This window comes from Vanellus vanellus (assembly GCF_965231255.1).
Source record: "Vanellus vanellus genome assembly, chromosome: 5".
NCBI classification, from domain to species: Eukaryota; Metazoa; Chordata; class Aves; order Charadriiformes; family Charadriidae; genus Vanellus; species Vanellus vanellus.
In genome coordinates, this window is record NC_138910.1 from 62,851,568 (window position 1) to 62,874,849 (window position 23,282).

A 23,282-nucleotide genomic window follows, 5' to 3' on the forward strand; every position below is an offset into this window, starting at 1 on the left:
GATTTCATTAATATCTTAGGATGTTTTCCTTTGAGAGGCTAAAGGTTTATAGAATCTTTCCTTTTTGTCTTGTATGGGTTTTCTTACACAGAGAGATTACAGTTTTAATAGGGTATATATTTAGATCTTTTAAAATTTTATTTGTCAGACAAAGAAGGCCAGCCTTAATGGATTTAAATAAAATATATATGTTGACATAATTTATTGTGGGTGAACATAAAATAATATGCAAAACCTGAATTAGATTAAATGTAATTAATATGCCATAACTTCTTGCATGTCATGGGGAAAAGAGTTTGCATTTAAACAAATAACTGTTTCTGCCTATGTTGTATTTCTTGCCCTGCTGCAGTAGTGTAAAGTTAAATATGAAGTGGTTTCTTGCTATGTGGGTCTTCTCCTTGCCATTCATTATATAGAAGACCTAAGATGTGTGCTATTAAGAAGGAAGATGAGCAAGCAGTACACATCCTTGCTTGTGACAATATAGAGACAAGTCCATCTTCAAAGAAAGTCTGAAATAACTGAGGGACACCCTCATGTGTTTTTATTAGATGGCAAAAATAATTAGCATAAAGCCATAACTGGTTGTCATAACTTGTCAAACCCAGATATCTTGTCTTTGTCACTCTCAGATAAAGCCCTTTTACTCATTCTGGGTTTGGTTTTTTTTTTTGCTTCTCTCTGAAACATTACAAACACAACCAGGGTGCTTTGGAGTAGTGGTATGTAGTGTCAACCTGGTAGATTCCAGACCAGTGCTAAAGTATTCTGGTAGCTTTGCCCATGGATGGAGAGGAGGTAGCTTTGAACACTTTAATCTGCATAATAGTTAGAGGTGGTATTGCTGCCTGTGTGGTCTATTTTGCTCTCACTGAGAGACACAAGGATTTGAAGGATTTTGCTATTTCTGTTTGAGGAGGCCAGAAACGTAGATGCTGTTACAAAGTTGTAAACTTACACCTCTGACTGTACCATTTCATCTGTTACAAGTTCCAGATTCGTTTATTGCTGCTTTCTGGCCTTCTGTTTATCCTTGTCTCTACATCAGTTACGTTCTAAATGAAAAAGCCCCCAGCAACTGTCACATGCAAAGACAGGCTGTTAATTCTCTTGCATTTGAGACTTTTCACAGAAACATGGAAAACCAAAAGTTTACAAGGAAAGCTTAGCCCCGTAGTAACAGTTCTTCCACTGCTAGAAGCAAAGAGAGGAAAATAGACCCCCTGTTAAAAGAAACCCATAAAACTTTATCGAGCTTCTTTTTGGTATTGTCATGTTTAATATGTCATTTACCAAAACTAGTCAATAAAATTAAACTGGTTTTAGTGCAGTTTTACCCATATATTTCAAACTTCTGAAACAGGTCTGTCTAATCTATGCCAGCACAAACTGTTAGACATTATTTTCAATACCAAACTGAAGGTGGGGTGGAAGGAACACAACATGTTATTCTCACAGAATATGTGCAATAATTTATTTTTACTAATTTTTTTACTATTAATTGGTTTTTGTTAAAGATGATACTCAGTATTCTTATATCTGACAAGGGCTGTACTTATTTTTTTTTTTGGTTCTAGCAGTGGCTGATACTAGCTGACTCAAAACATATGGAATTCTGTAGCCCTGAGAACTTCTGATAGCTACCGTGAAAATTTTTTTCCAAATCCTTCCAAAAGTTTTGTTTTCTTTCTGATTTAAGACTTAAAATTAGTGAGCTGCAGATTAGAGGAGTTTAACAGTAAACCAATTCCTATTGGAAAACACTGATTTGTCAGAACTAATATTTTTAGCTATTAATAAATGAAGATCAGACATCTGGTATTATATGTATCCAATTTGTACTCTTCTAGGACTGCAAAAATTAAATGTGCCGTTGTCAGAAACTCCAGCAAGCCAGAGCATGTTCATGCTCCAGTTTGTCACTGAATGAGCTAAGATTTATATAACTCCTCAAATTCTCCTGCTTTACTACAGCATTATTTCCAAAATGATCAGCTATGGCACATTCCTGCTTGCAAACTTCTCTGAGGCTAGGGATCACGAGGCTTCTTGACTCTGACTCATAACAGATAGCTCTGCTGCAGTTTCTGAAAGACCTCATATCTCCAGACCTAAGGCAGATCAAATAGCAAGACTGGATGTTGGGAGCTTTATTACAGAGGTGTGGATAGCTGCTGACTAAACTTGACCATTGCAGTTGGCAGCCAGGGGGACCTTAGAAAGCACAGTTGCCATAGCTTACAGTTTTCAAACAAAATATTGTCAGGTTTCAAGTACTGGAGCATTTTTCACTTCATATTATCATTCTAATTTGGCTTGATATGTCTTTGATTAGTTTGAAAATTACCAGCAAATAAACTTGGTTTCCTATCCAACAGTTATGCTGATCATTATATTTTCTATGTGGCATCTGTGGGAGTTGAGGGAATGTAGCATTTTGTTTGTTTGGGTCCTTTCTCTTCTAAGACAAGTCTACAGTAGAAACTTGCTTTGACTTTTGTTTATCAGGAAATCTACAAGAACTGCTGTGTGAGCAATCCATGCATACCATGTCCTCATCTTGTGCAGTTACTTCTGCATTTTATCATTGCACAGCAGTGTTTTTGGAGTAGATGTATTTTCTCCTGGTTATTTTAGGAAGACTGGAATTCTGATGTTTAAGGTCAAACTGAAAAGTTCCAATGAATCATCTTGTTTTGTCCCATCATCTCTTTTGTTACTGTAAGCCAGGAATATTTTGAAAATAGTCTCTCAAGAACTGGCAAGTACCCAAATCTTGGCACGATTAAGGTAGGCAAGCTACAGCATCACAGGTACATCCAACACTGGACCTATGTCCCAGTTACCGTTCTTCCTCACCTATCTGTTCAGATAGCTGCTTGTATACATGTCTTTGCACTAGGTGGAAAGATGCATCTCTACATACTACCTGCCTTCAGAAAGCAGAAGTCAAGGGTGACTGTAGAAGGCCACAGCAGTGTATGATGCGTGGCCAGTGACAGCCTGCACACTGCTGGTTTCTCAGCCTCCCTCAGGCTGCTGTCACAAGGGACAGTGCTTCACCACTAACATTTCTGTGGCAAGGTGATAGCAGACAGCATGATGCCATATAGATAAACAGGGTAATGGGTATTAAGGGGTATGGCGGGTCAACATGGAATACTGATGGGGAGGGCTTGACACAGGTGTCGTGCTTGTTTCAGGACATTGGTGCTTCCAGACTTCATCCTGTATCTCAGTAAGGCCATTTCCAAAGTAGATACAAAGCATGAAAGCAACAAAAATTTTGCAACAAGGAATCTAATCTAGTTTAACTCAAAGTAACTCACAACTAATGTAGCTAGTGTAGGCTGTCCTGCAAATTCTTCATTCTTATAGGTTGCAAGCAAGTTCTCTTTAACAGCTTTGCAGCAAGTATGTACCAGATGGGCTGTGTAAATTGTCATATGTGAAGACAAAGATCAATTTTTAATTTCATCTGAAGACACAAAAGACGTCCTAGGAAAAGGATGTAATGACTCATGCAAGAGTAATCACAGTTCATGCAGGGCTGCCCAGCTACCAGTCCCATTACTTAGCACCCAGTCGTGTAACTAAGGAAATTACTTCTTCTTTTCTAGTTCTTATTCATAAAACATGACAATGAAGTATGACATTACTTCCTATGTAATTACAGTGCCTGAAATTTTCCTGAGTTTCTCTATCAGCCAATAGAGACCATCTTATGTGCTAACCGCTCAGAGTTTTTGGCATGCTTGTAGATGTGTTTTGCCTAAACTGTGGAATGTATGATTTAGAGAAGCAAGGCATTTTCCGTTATGCAAAGAGGAAAATAATAGTGTAGTAGCACCTTCCACTTGATAAGTTGATAAAGTACTGTACGGTCTTTCCTGTGAAAAATATCTACCACTCTGATATACGTTACAAAAATGTAAGTATAGGTCATGCAGGAAGTAAGTGGGTCAGAATACTAGAGCTGGAAGCGTAATCCAGGTATCTCAACTCCTCTTTCCGTATTCTCACCATAACTTCATTTTTCTTCCACAGGACATATTAGTGAGGCATTTTGGTGTCCAAGATGGGATTGCAGTCTGTTGGTTTTTGGTTCCTTTCTCTTCCTCCTGCTCTTCCCCTCCCTCCCCCAGGTATATTGAAGAAAGATTGTGCCTGAAATATCCTATGGGAAATCTCCATAAATTGTCACTTGTGGCAGTGAAATTCTGGAATCTGTCACTGTGCCTGAAACATTTCTGGTACCTCTCTGTCCTCAATACCTGGTTTTGCACAACTGGCAATGACAAAAGCAGAGTGCCATAAGCCTATTCAAGATTTTCTAGCTTTCCTAGTTTATCAGTAGCTCAAATGTTATTGCATTTGGGGAAAAACTTAATTAAAAAAAAGATTGGAGTGAGTTTTTGTTGTGCGTTTAGGCCTCGTTTCATGTGAAATTGGTTTGAATTTTGATCTTAGCTTCAAGGTTCTGTTCAGTGTCAGTATGATGTTAAAATTTTCTGTAATTTGAGGGAAGAAAGTTATGTAAGTGTAGAAGTCTCTGTCCATCAGCTTGCCACAAAATGGCGACTTATTTCCTAGCACCAGTGAATGAATCCTTTGGGAAACTGTTGTGTTTTGTGTTTACCTCAACTTTTCTGTTTTGGAAGTTGTTCCTGTAAGAGGTGTGTGGGAATACCAACAGTGGTAATGCTTTCCTCCTGCTTGTGCCTGCCTTAAGGACCCAGAGTGAGGTTGCTATGGGAAAGGGGAACACCGGTCAGAAATGCCACTGTGAGCTTCCTTTACATCAATACATTAGATAAATGTAATTTTCTAATCTTCTGTCTCCTCTTCTTCCCTTACTGCATATTTGAGCCATCTCTGTCTTTTTTTCCCCTTATTTTATACTAAACTTCATCTTACTTTAGCTTTATTACGTAAAGATTCTGCTCATATTCATGAGAATTCCTAGACTTTTCCAAGAACTTTCCTCTCCTACTTCTGCAACATACTTGATGGCTAAAGAACCTTGTCTTGATGAGCTAAATGGTTCTTAAGCTCTAGCTACACTTCAAAGGAAGGCCCAGTGCTCTTTCTGTCTTGAATTGCTTCATTTTTCGTGAAATTGATTTTGCTGTAAGGTATTTTAGATAGCTCAGATTGCAAAATTCAATGTTCTAGACAATAAAAAAAGAGGTAGATGCCCTAGTTCTACTCAGTACCCAGAGATGTCATTATGGTAAGTCACCATATGGAATTTTAATCCTGCTGTTGTCACTGGAGGTTAGCTTAGCTTGTTTGAAGTGAGAACACTAGAGTTTCATTTCTTTTTGGTGATTGGTTTGATAATGCACAGAGGCCCTGGAAGATGAATAATCTGCTCCTTAATGACATTTATCATTTAGATAGTTTAGGACCACAACTTCAGCAACATCATGTGGTCTGGCTCTGAAGTAGGCGCATCAGAAGCTTATGAAAGCTAGTCCCGGTAAAAATGGAGAGAGTGAAAGGATTGAACATTAGAGTGAAATGAAAATAGTGCATGAAGAGGATGTCCCAAACCAGAAGAACCATACAACTAGTGGGGTTTGAATATTTTATGTCAAAATCAATTAAATGTTTGGTTAGGCAGAGAAATATTTGCCTCTGGGAAGCTAATGCCAATAGGATAGCTGTCAAGAAGTTTGCAGACTGTTGGCTTATGAATTCTGACAAGGGGGAAAGAACAGCATTATCAAAATTGCTTTGGACAACTGGAATAACTGCGGTAAAACCAGAGAAATGTTGGCCAGGCAGCCTGAAGGACTGAGCCAACAGGAAAGAGGCAAACGCAATGTTAAAGAAAAAATTTGATCTAGACAGTGCTTTAAAAGTGAACTAAGTGTGCCTTGACTTCCATTTAAGCAAATGCCCTTTGGCCGAGTCGGTAGTACAGCTGAAGGTGCCTGAGGTAATATGTTAAAAATGAATGTTCTGTCTATAGTTATCTGATTGTTTTAAAGGGTATACTTTACAACAGTAGGTTAACTCGCTATCTATTCTGTCAGTAGCTCTTGGTCCTTTACAGCTATTTGACTCTTTGTTTTAGAAAACGCGTTTCATACCACCAACCTGTTGCACAGATAACTTCATGTAACATGGAGGGATGAGGGGGAAGTCTGCTAATGTAAGCAAATTGTGTGTGTAAAGTGTGTAATAGATCCTGAATTGTCCGTGAACAGGGTGGATTTAGGAAACTCTTAATTTTTGCTGCAGTGCTAATTTGAGGGGCGAAATTGTGGCAGGCAAATTCATAAATCCGTGGAAAAGGGCAAGGGGAGGTCACTGCAGGCGAAGGGGTTTGTGTGCTGGGGCTTCGGCGAGACTCGGCCCGAGCAGCCCGCGGAGGGGTGTGGCTGCGGCGCCGTAAATCACGGTGGGGCGGGGGGGGGGGGGGGGGGGGAGGGCAGCGGAGAGCGCCTGCGGCCGCCGCGCTGCCTGAGCGGCTGCACGGAGCGCAGGGGCTGCGAGGGCCGGCCCGGCGCCACCGCTCCCGCCCCGCGCCCGCCGGGGCCGCGCGCACCGGGTGAGCGGCGCCCGGGAGTCGGTCTCTCGTTTGCTGGGAGTGAAAACGGGAGGGTCGCGGAACCAGGTCCGTACTTTCGCGGCCCGGGCGGGTGAGCGATAAGGCGCTCTTAGGAGACTCCGCTTGAGTCGCTCTTAGTTTAGTTATCGCCAACTGCCCTGGGCGGGCTGGTGCAAGGGTGCGCACCGGCGCCTGCCGCGGCACGGCCGTACCTTGGGCTCTTCTGAGAACGTCCGTTTGCTGGAAGCGCTCCGCATCGCCTCCGGCCACCTCTTCCTCCTGCCCGGCTGCCCTCTCCCCCCCCCCGGCACCGCCGCCCGCGGGGCTCCGCAGCCCCGAGGCACCTGGACTGGACTCGCTGCCAGGAGATCGCTTGGCCGGGACGAAACCTCCGACTAATCCTCTGAAAGCCTGGAAAGCAGCAGAAGTGATCAGACTGGTAACTGTGGGGACAGCGTTGTCCTCTCGGGCAGAGAATGAAAAGCTAGTTGTGTGTGGGAGCGTCCCGCTGCCTCTGTCGGGCAGGGACCAGGGCAGCAGGGCGAGCCCTCGCCCTGGCGGCGGTTGACTTGCGGGCTACTAGAAATGTAGCGACAGTAACTACCGAGACGTTTGATCCAATGCTTAGGAATGAATCTTATGGAAATCTGTTAATATTCTTTAAGCATAAAGCGGTGACGTACTCGAGATGCTGAGATACTTCGCTGAGTAGAGAGAAAGGAAATGCTGTGTCTTTTTTTGTGTGTGTGTCAGTTAAAGAGGAGCGTATATAAAAGTGCTTCTTTATGTCCAAATTTGTAATTTCCATAAGTCGGTTGTTAGTTCAGAATAATTAAGTGCATACTTACTGCTGAAAAGTTTTTTTCAAATACTTAGTTTCCAGTTAAAGTGGGTTGTTTTGTGGTTTTTTTTTCAGTAACATCGTGGGAACAGAGGAGCAGGCAAAATAATAAATGACTTCCTATACTAGAGGAGGAACAGAAGCTTGTATTTGGAAGCATTAGCTGAAAAATGCTTAGATTCGACTGTAACCTTGATGAAGTCCTCTATTTCTGCCAGCAAAATGGGGAGAGAATGTTTGTTTCAAGTCAAGGCTTCATACCAGTCAGGATTACTTAGCTAACTGGTTGGGCACTTAAGTTTCTGAGATAATATCGTAGTATAGGCCAAATGAGGTGGTCTCTACTTATTATTGAATCCTCTTCAATGATCACTTCTTCATGGCATTTTTTTATAGATATCAAGGCATTCTACATGTGAAAACTCATGAAGTGTGGGGTTTATCTGTTTCTGTCATCTGGAAACAGAGAAATTTTAAAGATAACTTATCCTAGCCTGTGTGCTTTCTGTTGCCTGAGAATAATAGTTAAAGAAAACATTTAAAATAAATTTTCAAATTACAGTGCAAGGTTGTATGGGGGGTGGAAATGGTATGACATATATAATGAGAGAGAAAGAGAGCACAAACATTTTGCTAGCTCTTAAGGACCCTTTAGGAGCACTGACCTGTCTGTAATCTTGTGGGGAGTTTTTGATGTTTGACAGACACGTGTTTTTTCTGATAGTAGCCTTTGAACTATTGCATATGCTTTCTCAATCTATTTCTTCTTATCATAACAGGCTGTAGGTTCTTGAACCTTAATATTGTTCTCAAAGTCCTGTGACCTGTTTGCTATAGCAGCTACTGCATCAGTTTATCTTGTTTTTAAAAAAAAAAAAAAAAGGCAGAAAATACAGGTTGTAGAAAGCGGCTTATAAGCCATTTTGGGATCAGGAATCCTCTCTTTTTTGTTCTACTGAGGAAGAAGAGTACATTGCTTCTAGGGAGGTAATTAATGTGAAATCTACCTTAGTTTATAGTGGCTATAGTTTTAACTGTATATCTTCCTATGATATGTTAACTTTAGTGGCTTCTCACTCGTGCTTTTTGTTTCCATAACTTGCTGTCTTACTACACAAAAAATAAATCTCAGGAAATTGATCTGGTTTTTGTCCTGAACTTGACTTTCTTCACCATTAAGGTTGATAACTTTCATTATTTCCCATGTGCATCTGCATAGTGCATGCAAATGTGCCAATAACTTAGCAGGGAGAAGAGGGTAATATATCTCCCACTCATCCCAATTTATTGTTACTGGCTTTGAGGGAGAGAGGGCAGGTAGGTGGGAGGAGGTTGTGAGGAGATTTGCTGTGTCAAAAGTAAGTAGGTTTTTTCACAAAAGTTGACTCCATCCTGTAAAGACCTGAGAACACAAGGCAGTTGTTCTTCAGTTGGATGTATTGTACCTTGTTCAAGCCATCTTCGCTTCATAGCATAGATAATGATAAAGACGTGGTAAGACTTTGTGTAAAGTATTGTACCGTTGGTGATATGGTAACACCAGGTATAGACTTCAGAGGCTTTGATCTAACAGGGAGAATTACCTGGACTGCAGATCAGTAAGACTTTGAGAGAAGTGTGAGTATTTTAATGTCTGAAACTGATTTAGATATAACTCAGAGGTTTGAGGTAGCTTGATTCAAGGTTCTGAAATTGCTTCTCTATTTCCTTTTATGAGGTTTCCATTAGCATTGGCATATACAGCCTTGGACTGTTTGTCATGCCATTCCTGAATCTCTGAGGCCAAACTGGAGATTGCTGTCTCCCTCACTTCTCCTCCTCCAATATATTGAAACAACAAAGTAGCAGGCATTGCCACTAGTTGTGTTGTGTTATGGTATGGAAGGGGCCCTTGTTCTTGTGCCTGTATCGGGTTCACTGAACCATCAGAACACTGCTTCAGACTGTGTGAACATCAGAAAGTTTTCATGAAGACAAGCTGAGCCAGAAAGTTTGTATTTGCATCCCAAAGCCAAGGGCATAGTTAGAAGGATATTTTGTATGTTGTTTTGGGGAAGCAAAGATTATTTGTTTCATTGTTCACATGGTTCTTACTTGTTTTGAGCCATGATGTGAAGAGATGCACACCCCATCGGATTAGAGCTTGGTGCGTGTTTGGTCTTGCCCACCAGATATGTATTTTATTCTGTGTCCTATCTCATACTGTTTTCCTAAATGCCATGCTGTTTTTAAAGACTACTTCATTTGTATTCCCTCGCCCTCATTCATAACAAAAAACTAAAGCACGTCAGAAGTTACCTGGAAATTTTTTATGCCCTCTGATTCTCTGAATTCACAGTCTGACTCCTGCCAATTCCATTCCTGTATACTTTCACAAATTACAGACCGAAGAAAGAGAAATGCCACTCTATATATAAATACAAATTCACTTAATATTTTTATCATTATATTGGCATGCCTCAGTCTTGTTTGCATTTAGTTAAGGGAAACTTGTATGACTCCCAAAGTGCTCTGTTTTGTTAAATGCTGCCTTTTGACAAACAGGAATGTGTACAATTAAATTTCAGTTCCTTTTGGGCTATGGTTCTGCTATAATTTCTACCATTTCCAGTGTTGATTGCATGATGGCAGATGTTCAAAGCACACTGTCTCTTAGGGAGTAAAATTTTCAGGGTTTCTATATCTAGTAAAGTCAAACATTCTTTGAATCGTATGCTAAAGTATTTGAGACATTCCAGAGTCTTCAGCTGAAGAGGCTCCCTCCTTGCAGTGTTTACATTCAAAATGAGAAAAATGTATGGATAGTTGGCAGAACTTTTGTTACTGAACTAATTGTTGTAGTTCTTGGTTTATGTTTATGAAGAATACATAGTACAGCAGCACACTGGCAAGCAAATAGATTTATGGGTAGAAGTTAGCAGGTCTGTTGTTTTGGGTTTTTTTTTTTTGCTTGTTATTTTGAGGGGTTTTAAAGGGAGGATTGCTTGACATATTATCAGAGCTTCTGTACGCACATAATTGTGACGAAGTGTCTTGCAAGTTCTTGAATGTAGGTATTTCATGCTAACTTTGGAACTCTAACTTGATTCCTCAAAATAAAACTCAGGTTTGAATTTGAGGATAGGGTATTGAATTTGTAAATCATGGGATATTACTGAGAGTGACTTAAAAGGTGCAATAATTAGGACATAACTGAAGGAATTTGGTTTTCTTTCTTAGGAAGGGCTTCTTAGAAGGGGAGGTTAAATGGAAAATGCTGTACTTTAGGCGGTCATTGTTTATTTGTTTAAAATTATCAGACTGTTGGATTGAAAGCCTACTGGATTACTATAATAATTCTCCTGTGATTTGTTTAGGAGAGGGAATTCTCAGCTTGCTTTATGGATCCTCACACATGAAGTGGTCAACAGTTTACTGTCATTGTAATCTTATCATGGACTTACCTGGTATCAATTATTAAACTGAAGCTTTTGTTGGATATATTTGTACTTGCTTGGTCTTTATACCCGTTTGCATGAAATGTCATGTGTTTCATTTCAGCATAGTGGTGGTAGTCTTGCAGTAAAGCCTAAGGAAAATCTCTCTAACCGGATGACCTGCACTTAAATAGTCAGAATTCAGAGGTTTGGAGGGTTTTTTTTATAGACCAATAAGAAAGTACAACTATTAAGTACAAAATCTTAGCAGCCCCCAAAAGGAGAGTACCAACATGTTTGTGCAATATGAGCAAGCTGTCCTCCAATTTTCCAGACTCTATAAACAGTGTTTGTTGCCTTACTCCAATAAATACATAAAGTTGAGTTTTCAAATGATTGTGTGAATTTTAAGAAGCTCCCCCCCCCGCCCCGCCCCCCAACTTTTGAAGTAATTTTTATCATTGCTGTCTAATAATAAAGCTAAATTTACTGGAAACGAGCTCTGTCAGTTTGCTTTAGCAATAGGAGATTGTAGCTTTGTGGTAAGCTATTTGCATTTTAGAGCTTCCTGTCTCTGGACCGGTTGTTTTGCTTAGAACAGTTGTAATGCAAAACTGACTTTACAGCCCTTTTTTATTATTATTTTGAAAATAATTATGTGATATTAATACTAGCTAGCATAAACTGTGTCCTCAAACCACATGATAAATGGAGAGGTGATTTAGTATTTCACATCAAGGACCCATATGATAATTTATGGCAGATTTTTTTCTGAGAACGTAGTTTGGTTTCTTTAGGATTTTGAATGTATTTGGATCTGTGTAACTGAAAGTGTTGATTCTTAGTGACTTCTCAACTCTTTTCTACTCTTTTTCAAGAAGAAACCTGACCAAAGTCAAACAGATTCTCTCTGGGCAGAAGTGCTATTTCCAGAGTTTTTTCTACTGTAGTGCATAGTAGCCGTTCTCGGACAGAGCTTTGGCAAATTGAAGATCTAGCTATTATTTATAATCTTTAATTAATGAGTATTTATTGTAGGGACTTCAATAAGGGAGAAGTGGGAGGGGATATGTTGTTGAAGTCTGGAAACCTTATCCAGCCTGTGGATATCTCTGCAATGCAACTGACAGGAAATAGCAGAATTCTTTCATAAATTTGAGATCATCTTTAGTGTTACTGTAACAGTAAGCCTGTTATGATAACCTCTGAGTAGAAGAAACAGTAGCTTCAGTGCAGCAACACTTTGATAGTACCTGTGATGCTGAGGCTGGAGAGGGGAGCAGGAGGGCTGTAGAGGCAGCTCTGTTTTCTTTGCAACACCTGTGTGTTCCCCCAAGCCAGAGGAATTCTTGTGCAGCTGTAAGCAGCTAACTTCCAGGCTGCTGGACCTTCACGGTGCTGCTCTTATTTTTCATCATGAAATTTGTCCAAGGTCAGAACTGTTCCCTGTCCATAATTCTTTTCCAAAAGCTCTTCTGCTTTCTGATTCCGTATCAATCTCTGCCGCTTCTGTGGCTTTCCCAGTTTTTATAGGAGGCACCTGGTTGACTACTACCTAGGTTAAATAATGTAGGACTGGTTGACCTTTAGATCTGTGTGTATGTTCCATAGAGTGGCTTTTGCAGGCTAATATAACTGGATAGGATAAAGCAGTCTGTCTTCTGTAATACAGCACTGTAAAGTGAGCACAAGGCAGCATTTTTTGAGGAACAGAACAGCAATCTGTTAAGGTGCCTGAAGTGTTTGTCTCTCAAAGTTTTTTTTCTCACGGTAACAGAAAAACTTGTACTGTATGGCAGGCTAGAATTGATTGTACAAGAGACTGACAACTATGCAAATCCCTAATGTCAACAATGATTTGAGCCAGCAGGCTGAGCATGCTGAGGAAGAGAATTCCAGTAATCTGCTCCTGCCCTTATCTCTTGGGTAGAGCCCTTTAGTTTACAGCCTGTTAGAAATATGTGACCGGTTCTCTGCTAGATTTATTACTTGAGCAAGATGCTTCAGAAACAGTTTTTTCCTCACAGTGTGCCAACTGCTGGGTTTAGAAACATATTCTTCCAAACCAAGCTGTAGAGTGTCCTTTATTTTTTGTCAAAATGTTCTTAAAACTTTGCTTTTTGTTAATGATTTTAAGTTGATATCTGAGTCCTCAGGATGTGAAAGAGCAAAAAAGAGAAACTCTGTGGATAAAAATGGAGAATTGCTCAGGGCCTGCTCTTGCGCATGTGTCCAGATGAGTTGGGTTTTGTTGTGACTTTTCATGTGTATAAAAGTTAATATACATGTGTGTTTGGTGTGCAGTTGGGAGCAATGTGACTGGATTATAATACAGGCTACATCTTGAGGTATCCGACTGCCTCAAAGAAAAGCAGAAGTTCAGTTGTAGATGCCTTTGTTAGTCATGCTATTTAACTTCCATTAAAGTGGGGGCTTTAAGGATTGATGCGCTATGATAAATCTTGTTTTTGTTTTTTTCCAGAAACAAAAATGATAGCTGCAGGAAAATTTTCAAGTCTTCCCAGAAGTGGCCCGGTGAACCACCAGTTCTCATTAGCTTCTTCCATGGACCTTTTGACCACTAAACCTTCACCACCTGAGCATCGCTCAGGCTCCTTTCAAGACATCTCTATCCATGGTACTCTCCCCAGGAAGAAGAAGGGGACAATTCCCATTAGGTCTTGTGATATGTTTAGCCACATGGGAACATTGCCATACACCAGAACACATCGGCAGCAGCCACCTTTTGTACAGGATGTTATAGAAGAGTACCCTTCACAAAATGGGAAGAGCAACAAACTCCATGCCAGGTACCTTGTAAAACCTTAATTTACATATGTTTGTTGCATAGGTTTTTCTAGACCTTTAAATGTCCAGTTATAGGTGCAGTTGTTTATTATAAGTCTGCATTCTAACAGAGATTGGTTTTTCTCCCTAGTACTCAATTTAGGTTCTTGATGGAAGAAGCCAAACAAAAACCAGAGTGAACCATGTGTGGGGTGGGGAGGGGGGGAGTGGATCTGATGCATAGATTTCAGGAATTCTGAGAATTTCTTCTTTTTTTGACTTACTGAATAGCTCAAGCTTCAAAACAATTTTCCTTTTGCAGTAAGACCAGTCAGTATATTGGCTGTTAAATACTCCTGTACCACTCTTTCAGTGGGATCTACTGATTTGGATTTTTACTCATTCTTTGGACATCTGTGTAGTTTTTAAAAATAATTTTTAAGGACTAAGTCTCACCTCTGTTTAAAAGGTGTAGCGTTGCATGTACTGTTACCATGGAGGAAGCTTTTAGAAGTCACTGAATTGCTTTGAAATAACCCTTTGCATTGTTCTACCAGAGTGGTTTTAACCAAGAAGTCAAACTGTTCAAACTTGGTTTGAATTGTACTCTCATAGCTAGCATTTCTTTTGGGAATCTATTATCATTAACTGATATTTCATTGCTTACAAAAAAAAGTAATTAATTTTATAAATGTCCTTTTTTTCGTGCTGATTTTGAGGTGTATAAAATGGGAAAAAAATTCCAGCTAACACAAGAAAAATGCAGTATAATGCAGTGGATCAGTTAAAGGCACAAATATGAGAGTTGCTTGGGTGACTGAGACAAAGGTTGAGAAACAATAACCAAATGACAACTTCTGAATTAGGATTAATAGTTTTGTTGTGTCCATCACTATAAGATTTCTTGTTCTCAAATCCTGTGAGGGAAGGACGATTCTAATTATGTAGGGTTGCGTGTGTAGAGTGGTTTTTGTATGCTTTTTGCTTACTGCATACAGGATCAAGCTTTCTTCTCCCTTGAAAAGAAGTCTTTCTTCTCTATACCCCATTCACTTTGAAAGAAGAAAGGGCCTCAGTGTGTTTAGTATTCCTCTGTCACTGATCTCCGAGATGTACCTGCTTACATGAACTGGCTGTTTAACATAATTTGCTGCTTTGACTTGCATACTTTTAGAGAACGCAAGCAGCTAGGGCTGCTGCCATAAAAAGAATATGGTGGTATACACTGAAGTTTTATCTTAGGTCTTCCTTCTCAAGAGCAGTTACTAAATGTGATTTGCAACAGATGTTTTCTTTTCTTGAGAGACCAAAGCCTCCATATTAAATATATTTATACTTGTAACTGATAACTTTCCTTGTCCTGTGAAGAACACTTTTGCGTAAGCAATAAGAGTAAGAACAGAATGCTTGAGAGGAAAGTGTCAAGAAGTTCTGCCTGATTAGAATTAAATCGATGCTTTCGAAATAGTAAGAGATTCAAAGGATGTTGTTAGTGCAGCCTGTTAATAGAATTTGTCTTTTGAGTCATAGCAGCAAGTGCTGTTCCTGTGTTTGATCTTTCAATTTCTTTGCTAAAACACACATGGAATGCTATGGTAACAACTTCTGACTTTTGCTTTCTTTAATTTTTACAATGGATCTTTATACATTCTGCTCTGTGACCTGACAGCCGAGTTATATTAGAGCAGAAGACACTACCAACTTGACAGTCAGCAAACATATCACTTCTTGAGTCTTCTTGGGATGACTCTGTGCCTTTCATTAGTATACTTAAAAGAAAATTGAGAGAGCAAGTTTGATTTTCCTGTGGTAAGCATTCTACCATATATGCTAAGGTATATATTGTGTTATTTACACTCACATTGAAATTAGTTGGTACTAATAGTATAGGGAATTCCATGTTACTTTATCAGAGTTTTATGAAAAAAGCTCTGTTATATTTCTATTTTAATGTAGGAACTTGTGAAATAGTATAATGTTACAAGGGTATTCTCATTCAGGAGTAAATCAGTCTTTCATTGCTATAATGCTGTTTACAAAAATTAAAAGTGTGAACACACATTTTAATCAAACTTTTTCATGGTGCATGGTTCAACCCAAGTGCCGTATTTGATGTCAGTGGACTGGAACTAATAGTCATTAGGATTACAGTGTTTTATGTGCACATGGATCTGATTATACTGAACTATGATTCAGGCATGTCATAGTTTGTTTGATTAATTCTAATTTTAAAAACATAACTATGATAACACTTTCAGTAATTCAAGATGAGTAATATAATCTTTAATATATAAATATGCAATGCATAATTTTGTGGAACAAAAAATAAGCCAAAGCGAGAATAGGAAAAAGATAATTGATGGTCCATTCCCTAATGAAACTCTTGTGATTTCTAGAAACTTTTATCCTGTATTATATTACAGCCACCTAATTGCATTACTCTGCAGCCAAGATGAAGTGTATGTATAGTAATTTATTTGTAGGATTATATTCTGTCAGGATTTTTACACTTATATGACCACAAATAGTATGTCTTTATGGAATTTCTAGTATCTGCTGGATTAACATGGAAAAATAAAATTCTGACATACAAAAGCACTCTTCTAATGTTGCAGTAATTAATTTGTGCAGTTTCAGGAAAAAAAAAAAAAAAACAAACACAACAAACAAAACACACGAGATTAAGTCTTTTCAAACCGCACAGTCAATTCTGAAAACTTGGAAAAATTATTTTGTCAACTTTCAATACAATAAGGTTGTGTTCTTTTCTGTTTGGTTTGGGAATGTATACCTGTGCTAGTTAGTTCAAGGGGAAAAAAAGTTTTCTTTCTTGAGAAAGCTTATATCTGATTGTTAGAGTCTCTTGGAAATAATTAAATGGCCAAAGTTAGAAGCAGCTGAGCTCTTGAAAGTTCTTGGAAGTTATTTTTATTGGCTAAAATAAGAATTCTCTCCTGAAAGTTAAGAACTGTAAAGCTGCTTGTGTGTAATGTCAACATCAGATAATAAAGAACAATTAAACCTAAATAAAGCACAATTGGAATTTCCTTTTGACACCTGGTCCATGGGTTATCTTTGTTTAATTAGCTTTGCCTTATATTATGATACCTTTATTTAAAAGAAAAATTGATCAAATGCATATCTGTTGTTAGAACCTTTAATCTTTTTTTTTGGCTTGTGGCTGCCACCAGGAAACCCAGAATTTCCAAGTTTTTAATAATTAGTTTCACACTTGTTTGGATGAAGTGGGTCAGCCCAGACATCTTTCTTCCTCTTCTTACTGAGGCAAAGAGTACTGGCTGTATTTGCTATATCAAATGCTTCATTTCACTATGCCGATACTCATGGTCTTGTGCAGCTATCTTGACTAGTATCTGTTCCAGAGAAGTAGAATAATTCTTGTTTCTTTATTCTAGCATTTTGGGAAAGATAAATGGTTCTTCCCCCCACCCCCAATACTTTCCCAGTTTTCACAGTCAATGCTAGTCAATTACTTGCATGATTTTAGACTCTCTATGGATCTTACAAAGCATATTTCATTTCAAATAAATTAATATTGGAAATGTCAAACTCATGTCAATTTTTATGTGACCAAGAACATCACAAGTCTGCAGTCCTTATTAGGAAGATTTGTCATACCTACATTGTGGCAAAAATCAGAGACATAAGGAGTCATAGCCTCGTGTTTTTAAAAGCAAAAACTTGAATTTACATTGGACTAACAGAAGAAACGGTGTCGCTTGGATGATTGTGGTTCTCCATGACTGACATTCCAGTTTAACAGACCTGTGGAATTTTCTTGCTTTTTCAGTAATGCAGCCGAATAGCCCTCAGATAAACAAGACCTAAAAGCAATGCAGAATTAGCACTATCACAGCACGTTGAATGTAGTGATGAAGGCAGTTGTCAAAGACCAATTTTGATATTTTACGCCATTTCAGTTCGATGTCAACAGTACCCATGTAGTCTTGGGTTAAGGGGGTAATTGTCTCTGTGGATCTGGTACTGGCTTTGATACAAGCATACTTAAATGTTTCCTCATGCAGAGATGCAAGGAATTTCTGAGGGTTGTTAAGAAGATGGAATGGAGCAAAGATTTTTTGCAAAGAATCTTCTGCAAATATTCCAAAGCAAAAGTGGATTCCTGGACTGATACTATGCTCTGTGCATAGTATATATATGCTCTGTGCATAGCGTATATGCTCTGTGCTCATGCTCATAAATACTTAAAGGATGGGTGCCAGGAGGATGGGGCCAGGCTCTTTTTGGTGGTGCCCAGTGACAGGACAAGACGTAACGGGCACAAACTTGAGTATAGGAAGTTCCACCTAAACATGAGGAGGAACTTCTTTACCTTGAGGGTGGCAGAGCACTGGAACAGGCTGCCCAGAGAGGTTATGGAGTCTCCCCCTCTGGAGACATTCAAAACCCGCCTGGACGCATTCCTGTGCAACCTGCTCTAAGGTGGCCCTGCTCTGGCAGGGGGGTTGGACTAGATGATCTCCAGAGGTCCTTTCCAACCCTATGATTCTATGATTCCGTGCTTCATGAGGCAGTGTGGTTGCAAGAGATCACAGAACAAGTAACTGCTTCTTGGATTGTCTGGCAGCTGACAGCTATACTATTCTGTGTTCCTAAACTTCCTAATTAAAAAAATAATCTAACAAACAGTTTCATAAAAACTAACAGAGTCTTGATTCCAACAGACATGTTTCTCATACAAAACTTATGTTTTGTTTGAATTTCAATACGGCAGCATATATACTATCCATTATTGGTAAGCCAATCCACATACCCAGAAAAGAAGAAGAAAGAGGTGCATAAGACATACTCTGAAGGTTTTTCCTCCATCTGAGGTTTTGACTTGAAATTAGTACTTTTACAAGACACACAAAAATCCATTGCACAGTCATGTCTGCTGCTGCATGTATTCTTCAATACTTGGTATAGAATAAACATCAATAAAGACTTTTTCCACGGTTAGAATATTCACAGCATTTCTTCTTATGTGGATTCTCTGACAAATAAATTTTTAACCTCATGCCACAGTATTCCTCTTAGCAAGTTCTCATGGAGGAAGTCATTCCCTCTGCTGCCTCTAGCCACTTATTTATTTTGAAATTGTGAGAAAGAAAAATATTTTTGATACCCCACTGCCAAACAGGTCACTAGTTCCAAAGTTGTTTTGTGGGGAGAGAAATAACACAAGTTGTGTTTTTAGAGAATCAGGCTAATAAAGATGTGATCTTCACAATCAGTTTAAAGCATGGTGAAGGAAAGAAAAAAGATACTTCTTTCTCCATACTGGTAGTTCCTCTATTGCCTGCAAAGTAATAGGAAAAAAACCCCAGCCTGTATTCCTGTTGAAACAAACCAGCTTTGCAACAAAATTAAGTGAAATTCAGTTTAATAACAGCTCTGGAGTGAAACTATAAACTGTCAAGAGGTCAGAAATAGGATCCAAATTTGCACAAAGTTGGCATTGTTGGTTTTATTTTTTCTCTTCATAATGCTTTGAAGGAATTTAATACAAATTTCAGAATGGATAATCTAGCACAGTAGTAAAATCATAGCTAGACACAATTTCTTATGAATAAGGTTATTAATTTTCTATGCAGTTTGTAGAGTAATATGCATATTTAAAGCGCTTCGTGTTTCATGTGTGTCCAACTCGGACTTTTTAGAAAAGATACTTGACTGATAAAAGTATGTGAATGAGAAATTTAGCATTTGATGGAAAGAAAGATGAGTTAATTTTGTCTTTGCCCTGTATGTGTAGTATGGGACTATTTGAAGAGTAGAGCTTTGGATATCTTAGGAGAAACTGTGTGGTTACACGTTTGTGTTAAATCACTATCCTTCCTCTGCTGAGCCTTCCCCTCGGAAATGTTGAAGCATACCAACTGCCAGAAATTATAACTCTAAGTTTTCATGCTAATTAAAGCCTTCAAATAAAGTTGACATTAATTTACACTGGCTGTTTTCCATTATACGGGATGTTTGTGAGTATATGCTGGTTTAATTCCTGTTTACTGGCTGTCTTTCCAGTAACCATTTCATCTGTTCACACTTGCAAAGACAATTTTTTGTTCAAATTCCATTCTTTGTCTATACTGACATTTCAGAAATAGAGTCACTGATAAACAGTAGGGCTGTACTGTTGGAACTGGCTTGGAATCAAAATGCTTCGTGCATTTTTCTAAATTACACATAATGCCTTGGATGCTTTGTTTTATCACTGTTCATGAGAGGGTCTGACCTACCAACTGGGCAGAACTAGATTTTTTTTTTTCCCCCCTTGTTTTTAAAGCTTTACTTCTAACTGTTTATATATTTGGAAGCATAGGTTTGTAACTAGAGAGCTGTTGTAATTTTAATCTTTTCTCCTTTTCTCTCATCTTGATTTTGTGTTTTCAAGCCCTGTAAATTGCTGGATATGCTGAAAGTCCTCAATGCGATTTTAGCTACGTTAGTAAAAAAAGTAGTAGTGTTGTAGCTACAAACTATTCCTTTTTGTAAGTAGATAAGGCATAAGAGCTTCTTTTTACTCTACCAAAATCTCAAACATGAGCTGTTAATTTTTCTAACATAGTTCAGACATGTTAAAAAAGAAAAATTGAATCAGAGGACGGAACGGGGACGGACAGGTTGTGTTTAACTTGAATCTTGCACTGAGGAAATGGGCGAACCAGTAGCTCTAACATCTTCCAGTGCTCACTGAACTGTGTTGCAAAAGATCAAAATGTGGCAAATAACATGTAAACTAAAATGTATTTTATAGACTAGCCCTAAGTACCTACAGTATGCCTAGCTTGTGTAGTTCTGAAAGTATGATAGGTGTGTCCAACTGTATATCTAGCTAGACTTCAGACTCTTAGCGTGAGTACTGGTCGGCAGACTTTTTTTTCTCTTGTTTTCCTATGTCAGCTTTTTCCCCCCCCTTATTTCAGATAAAGTGCTATCATCTAGCATTGGGCTTTCAGTTGCTGCAGCAGACTAGTTTATCTGGTCATTTAGGATGTTCTGTACTCTTCAAAATTTCTGATCTTCAAGGCTCTGTGTGTTTAGCTGAGTGAGACTTGCATACTTGTCTCATCTTACATAACTGTCCAGGGGGAAAAAAAAAAGTTCAATTTTAAACTTGACTAGTACCACTGACATTAATAGGGTAACTTGATCAACATTAAGTTAAGCAGGCTCACTGTCCTCTGCAGGACCTTGTCATTAGAGGGCAGTACATTTGGAAGGTGTTAGCAAGGTATTAGTCTTGAGGTATAAAGCCATTAATGGCTGGATTCTGGGTTCCTGCAACTTTTCCTTTCCTCTTAGTGGTATTACCACAGTAGATGAGACCTGCTGAAGTCCTTGAATGGACAGTTGATTCATAAGGGAAAAGGAGCTGGCAAGGCAGTACTTGGTGAGGAGCACACTATTCAGGGATTTGCTGCTTCTTTGTCAGAATTTGCAGCCTGTTTAGCTTCTCCAAATGCTACAAGTTCTGTTTTCCTTTGGGTTCTGAGAATGTGGTGGGTCGGGTATTTAGACAGCATTTAATTTGTTCTAACTAGTGATTTTGAAAATGTTATTTGTTGGATAGTTTTAGTTTGAATATGTGTTACTTTTTTATGTGAATACTGTGTGTGCATTTTACAGCATATGGTTAGGTGCACTTCGAAAATTAAAAAAAAATATTTTTATCAAGTTAATATTTGAATATATCAAGTAAAATAAGTATTTTACATGTTTCTTGTGTGGAGAAAAGTAAATAATAGTGTTTGTTTGGTTTATAGAAAGCAGTGTAGTTCTTCAGGTATGAAAATATTTGCAAGATTAACTGGAGGAAGATCAATACCTTTAGTTCCTTTTAAATTTTAGGGTAGGTGGGGAGGAAACTTTTATGAAACCACAGAATTTTTTAAGTAAAAATAGTTATGGTTTTGGTGTAATGCCTGAAACTTCCTCTTAGTATGAGTTTTGTTTTCCAAAAATCCTGAACTGGACTGCGAATTTGTGGTTGTGATTTTTTAATAAGAGTAAGACAAGTATGGTGAATTTAGGGCTACTGAATATCTCGTTGACTTCTTCCATGCACACACACAGTTCTTCAAAAGGAAGCATTCCTTAGATGTTGCCAAAGCTTCATGCTTTTTGTCCCAGAATTTCCCATTCTTTCTCTTGATCTGTCCTGTTCGATACGCACCTGCAAATCTGACCTGGTCTATCTCAGAGGTGGAGCAGAGCTACCTACTAAAGCTGGCACATGTTTGTGGTAGAAGGTATGCTCTGTTGTATAAGCAGAGAATAGCTGCTTACATTCAGTACCAAATCCTCTTATCCTTTAACTTTTGGAGGTAATTTCTCTGGCTTGGCTTGTCTGCCTTTCCTTTCTAGCCCCTCTGTCCATTGTTAGTGTCAGATTCTTCTGTTGTGAAGTTCTGCTCAACACTTCACCCCTTTGTTCCCATTTGATGCTTGCATCTGCTGTCTTTGCTTTTTTGACGTAAACCTGCAGAACCAAAGCTTCATTTCTTGCTTTTTATGGGCATTTTGGAAACCTGACTACAGGTGACAGTTATCAAAAGCCTGCCCATGTGGGATCATGGGCGAGGGAGGGAGATAAGGGGAACAGGACAAAGTGTCTGTAAAAGAGAGGCCATCTCTCCAGTATTGGAGATTAATTAAACCCTAGTCCTTCAGCTTCTGAGCAGAGGAACTCAAGTGCCGTATGGGATGGGCACAGTTGTATCATTGTTTGGAATTAACTGTGGGGTCAGGACATTATTGTTAATGAATGACTTGGCAGGTAAGCTTTAGCCCAAATTCCTCAACGCCTCAACCAAAATGAGTGTATGTTATTTTTCAAAAACTTCCTGAAAACTTCTCTCTTTTCAGGCCATTTCTTCTTTGGGCAGAGGACACTGTATGTAGTGGAAAATTTCTGTCACACCCAAAGTTTCTCTCTTAGCTATGCTGTTCCCTGGTCTCTTTTGTAAAGATTCTGGAGAGCCCTGCTTGCTTGTACCAAGTACTATATTGCTTCTTCAGCTTGCCTCCTGTCCACATGTGACTATTCATTTTCCTTTCTGCCCCTTTTATGCTTTAAATAAAAATCCTCTTTCCATGACTACTGCAGGGCATGACAACAGTATGTTGATGCCTATGGCTAAGAACCAGCAGTCCTGCAGATAAATGTGAAAGTCACTATTTTCTTTTCAGTCCTTGAATGAAGGAGAAAATGTGTCGCAAAAAAGGCAACTACAATTTTAAAATACCTTTTTTCTCACCTGTGCTTAGGTGCTTACTTCTATTAAACACTTTTCTTAATCAGGGCAGCAATCATTTTAGACGTTGTCTTTTAAGAACACAGTTCAGAAGAAATCATGACAATATTGTACTAGGACAACTATCCTTACATTTTTAGATTATGATAAACTATTTCTATAACAATAGTTTTACCAACTGTATAGATGCTGCAAGCCACCTGTTAATCTATCACTTTCTGTGTGAAACTACCATTTGTAGCTGTACTTCTTCCTTTCAGCAAGAAGTGTTAGCAAAAGATATACTGCATTGCAATTTCTAATACGCTATGGTCTGATACGTGTTTTTATGATAGGTTGTGAGATACCTGCTAGCCTCTGAAAGTCTTATAGAAGCTACAGTCAGGTATTCACAG

At 38.8% G+C, this 23,282-nt stretch overlaps 1 protein-coding gene across 1 annotated transcript in view; it reads left to right on the forward strand.

Moving 5' to 3' along the window:
- The window catches only part of BCAR3 (BCAR3 adaptor protein, NSP family member), a gene marked incomplete at its 5' end in the record, with an annotated part of 76,849 nt that overhangs the window by 8,352 nt on the left and 45,215 nt on the right, over positions 1 to 23,282 (forward strand). The window contains one exon of the mRNA XM_082484217.1: positions 13,302 to 13,629. Coding sequence (XP_082340343.1) covers positions 13,302 to 13,629 — 328 coding nt within the window. The remainder of the gene's footprint in view (positions 1 to 13,301; positions 13,630 to 23,282) is intronic.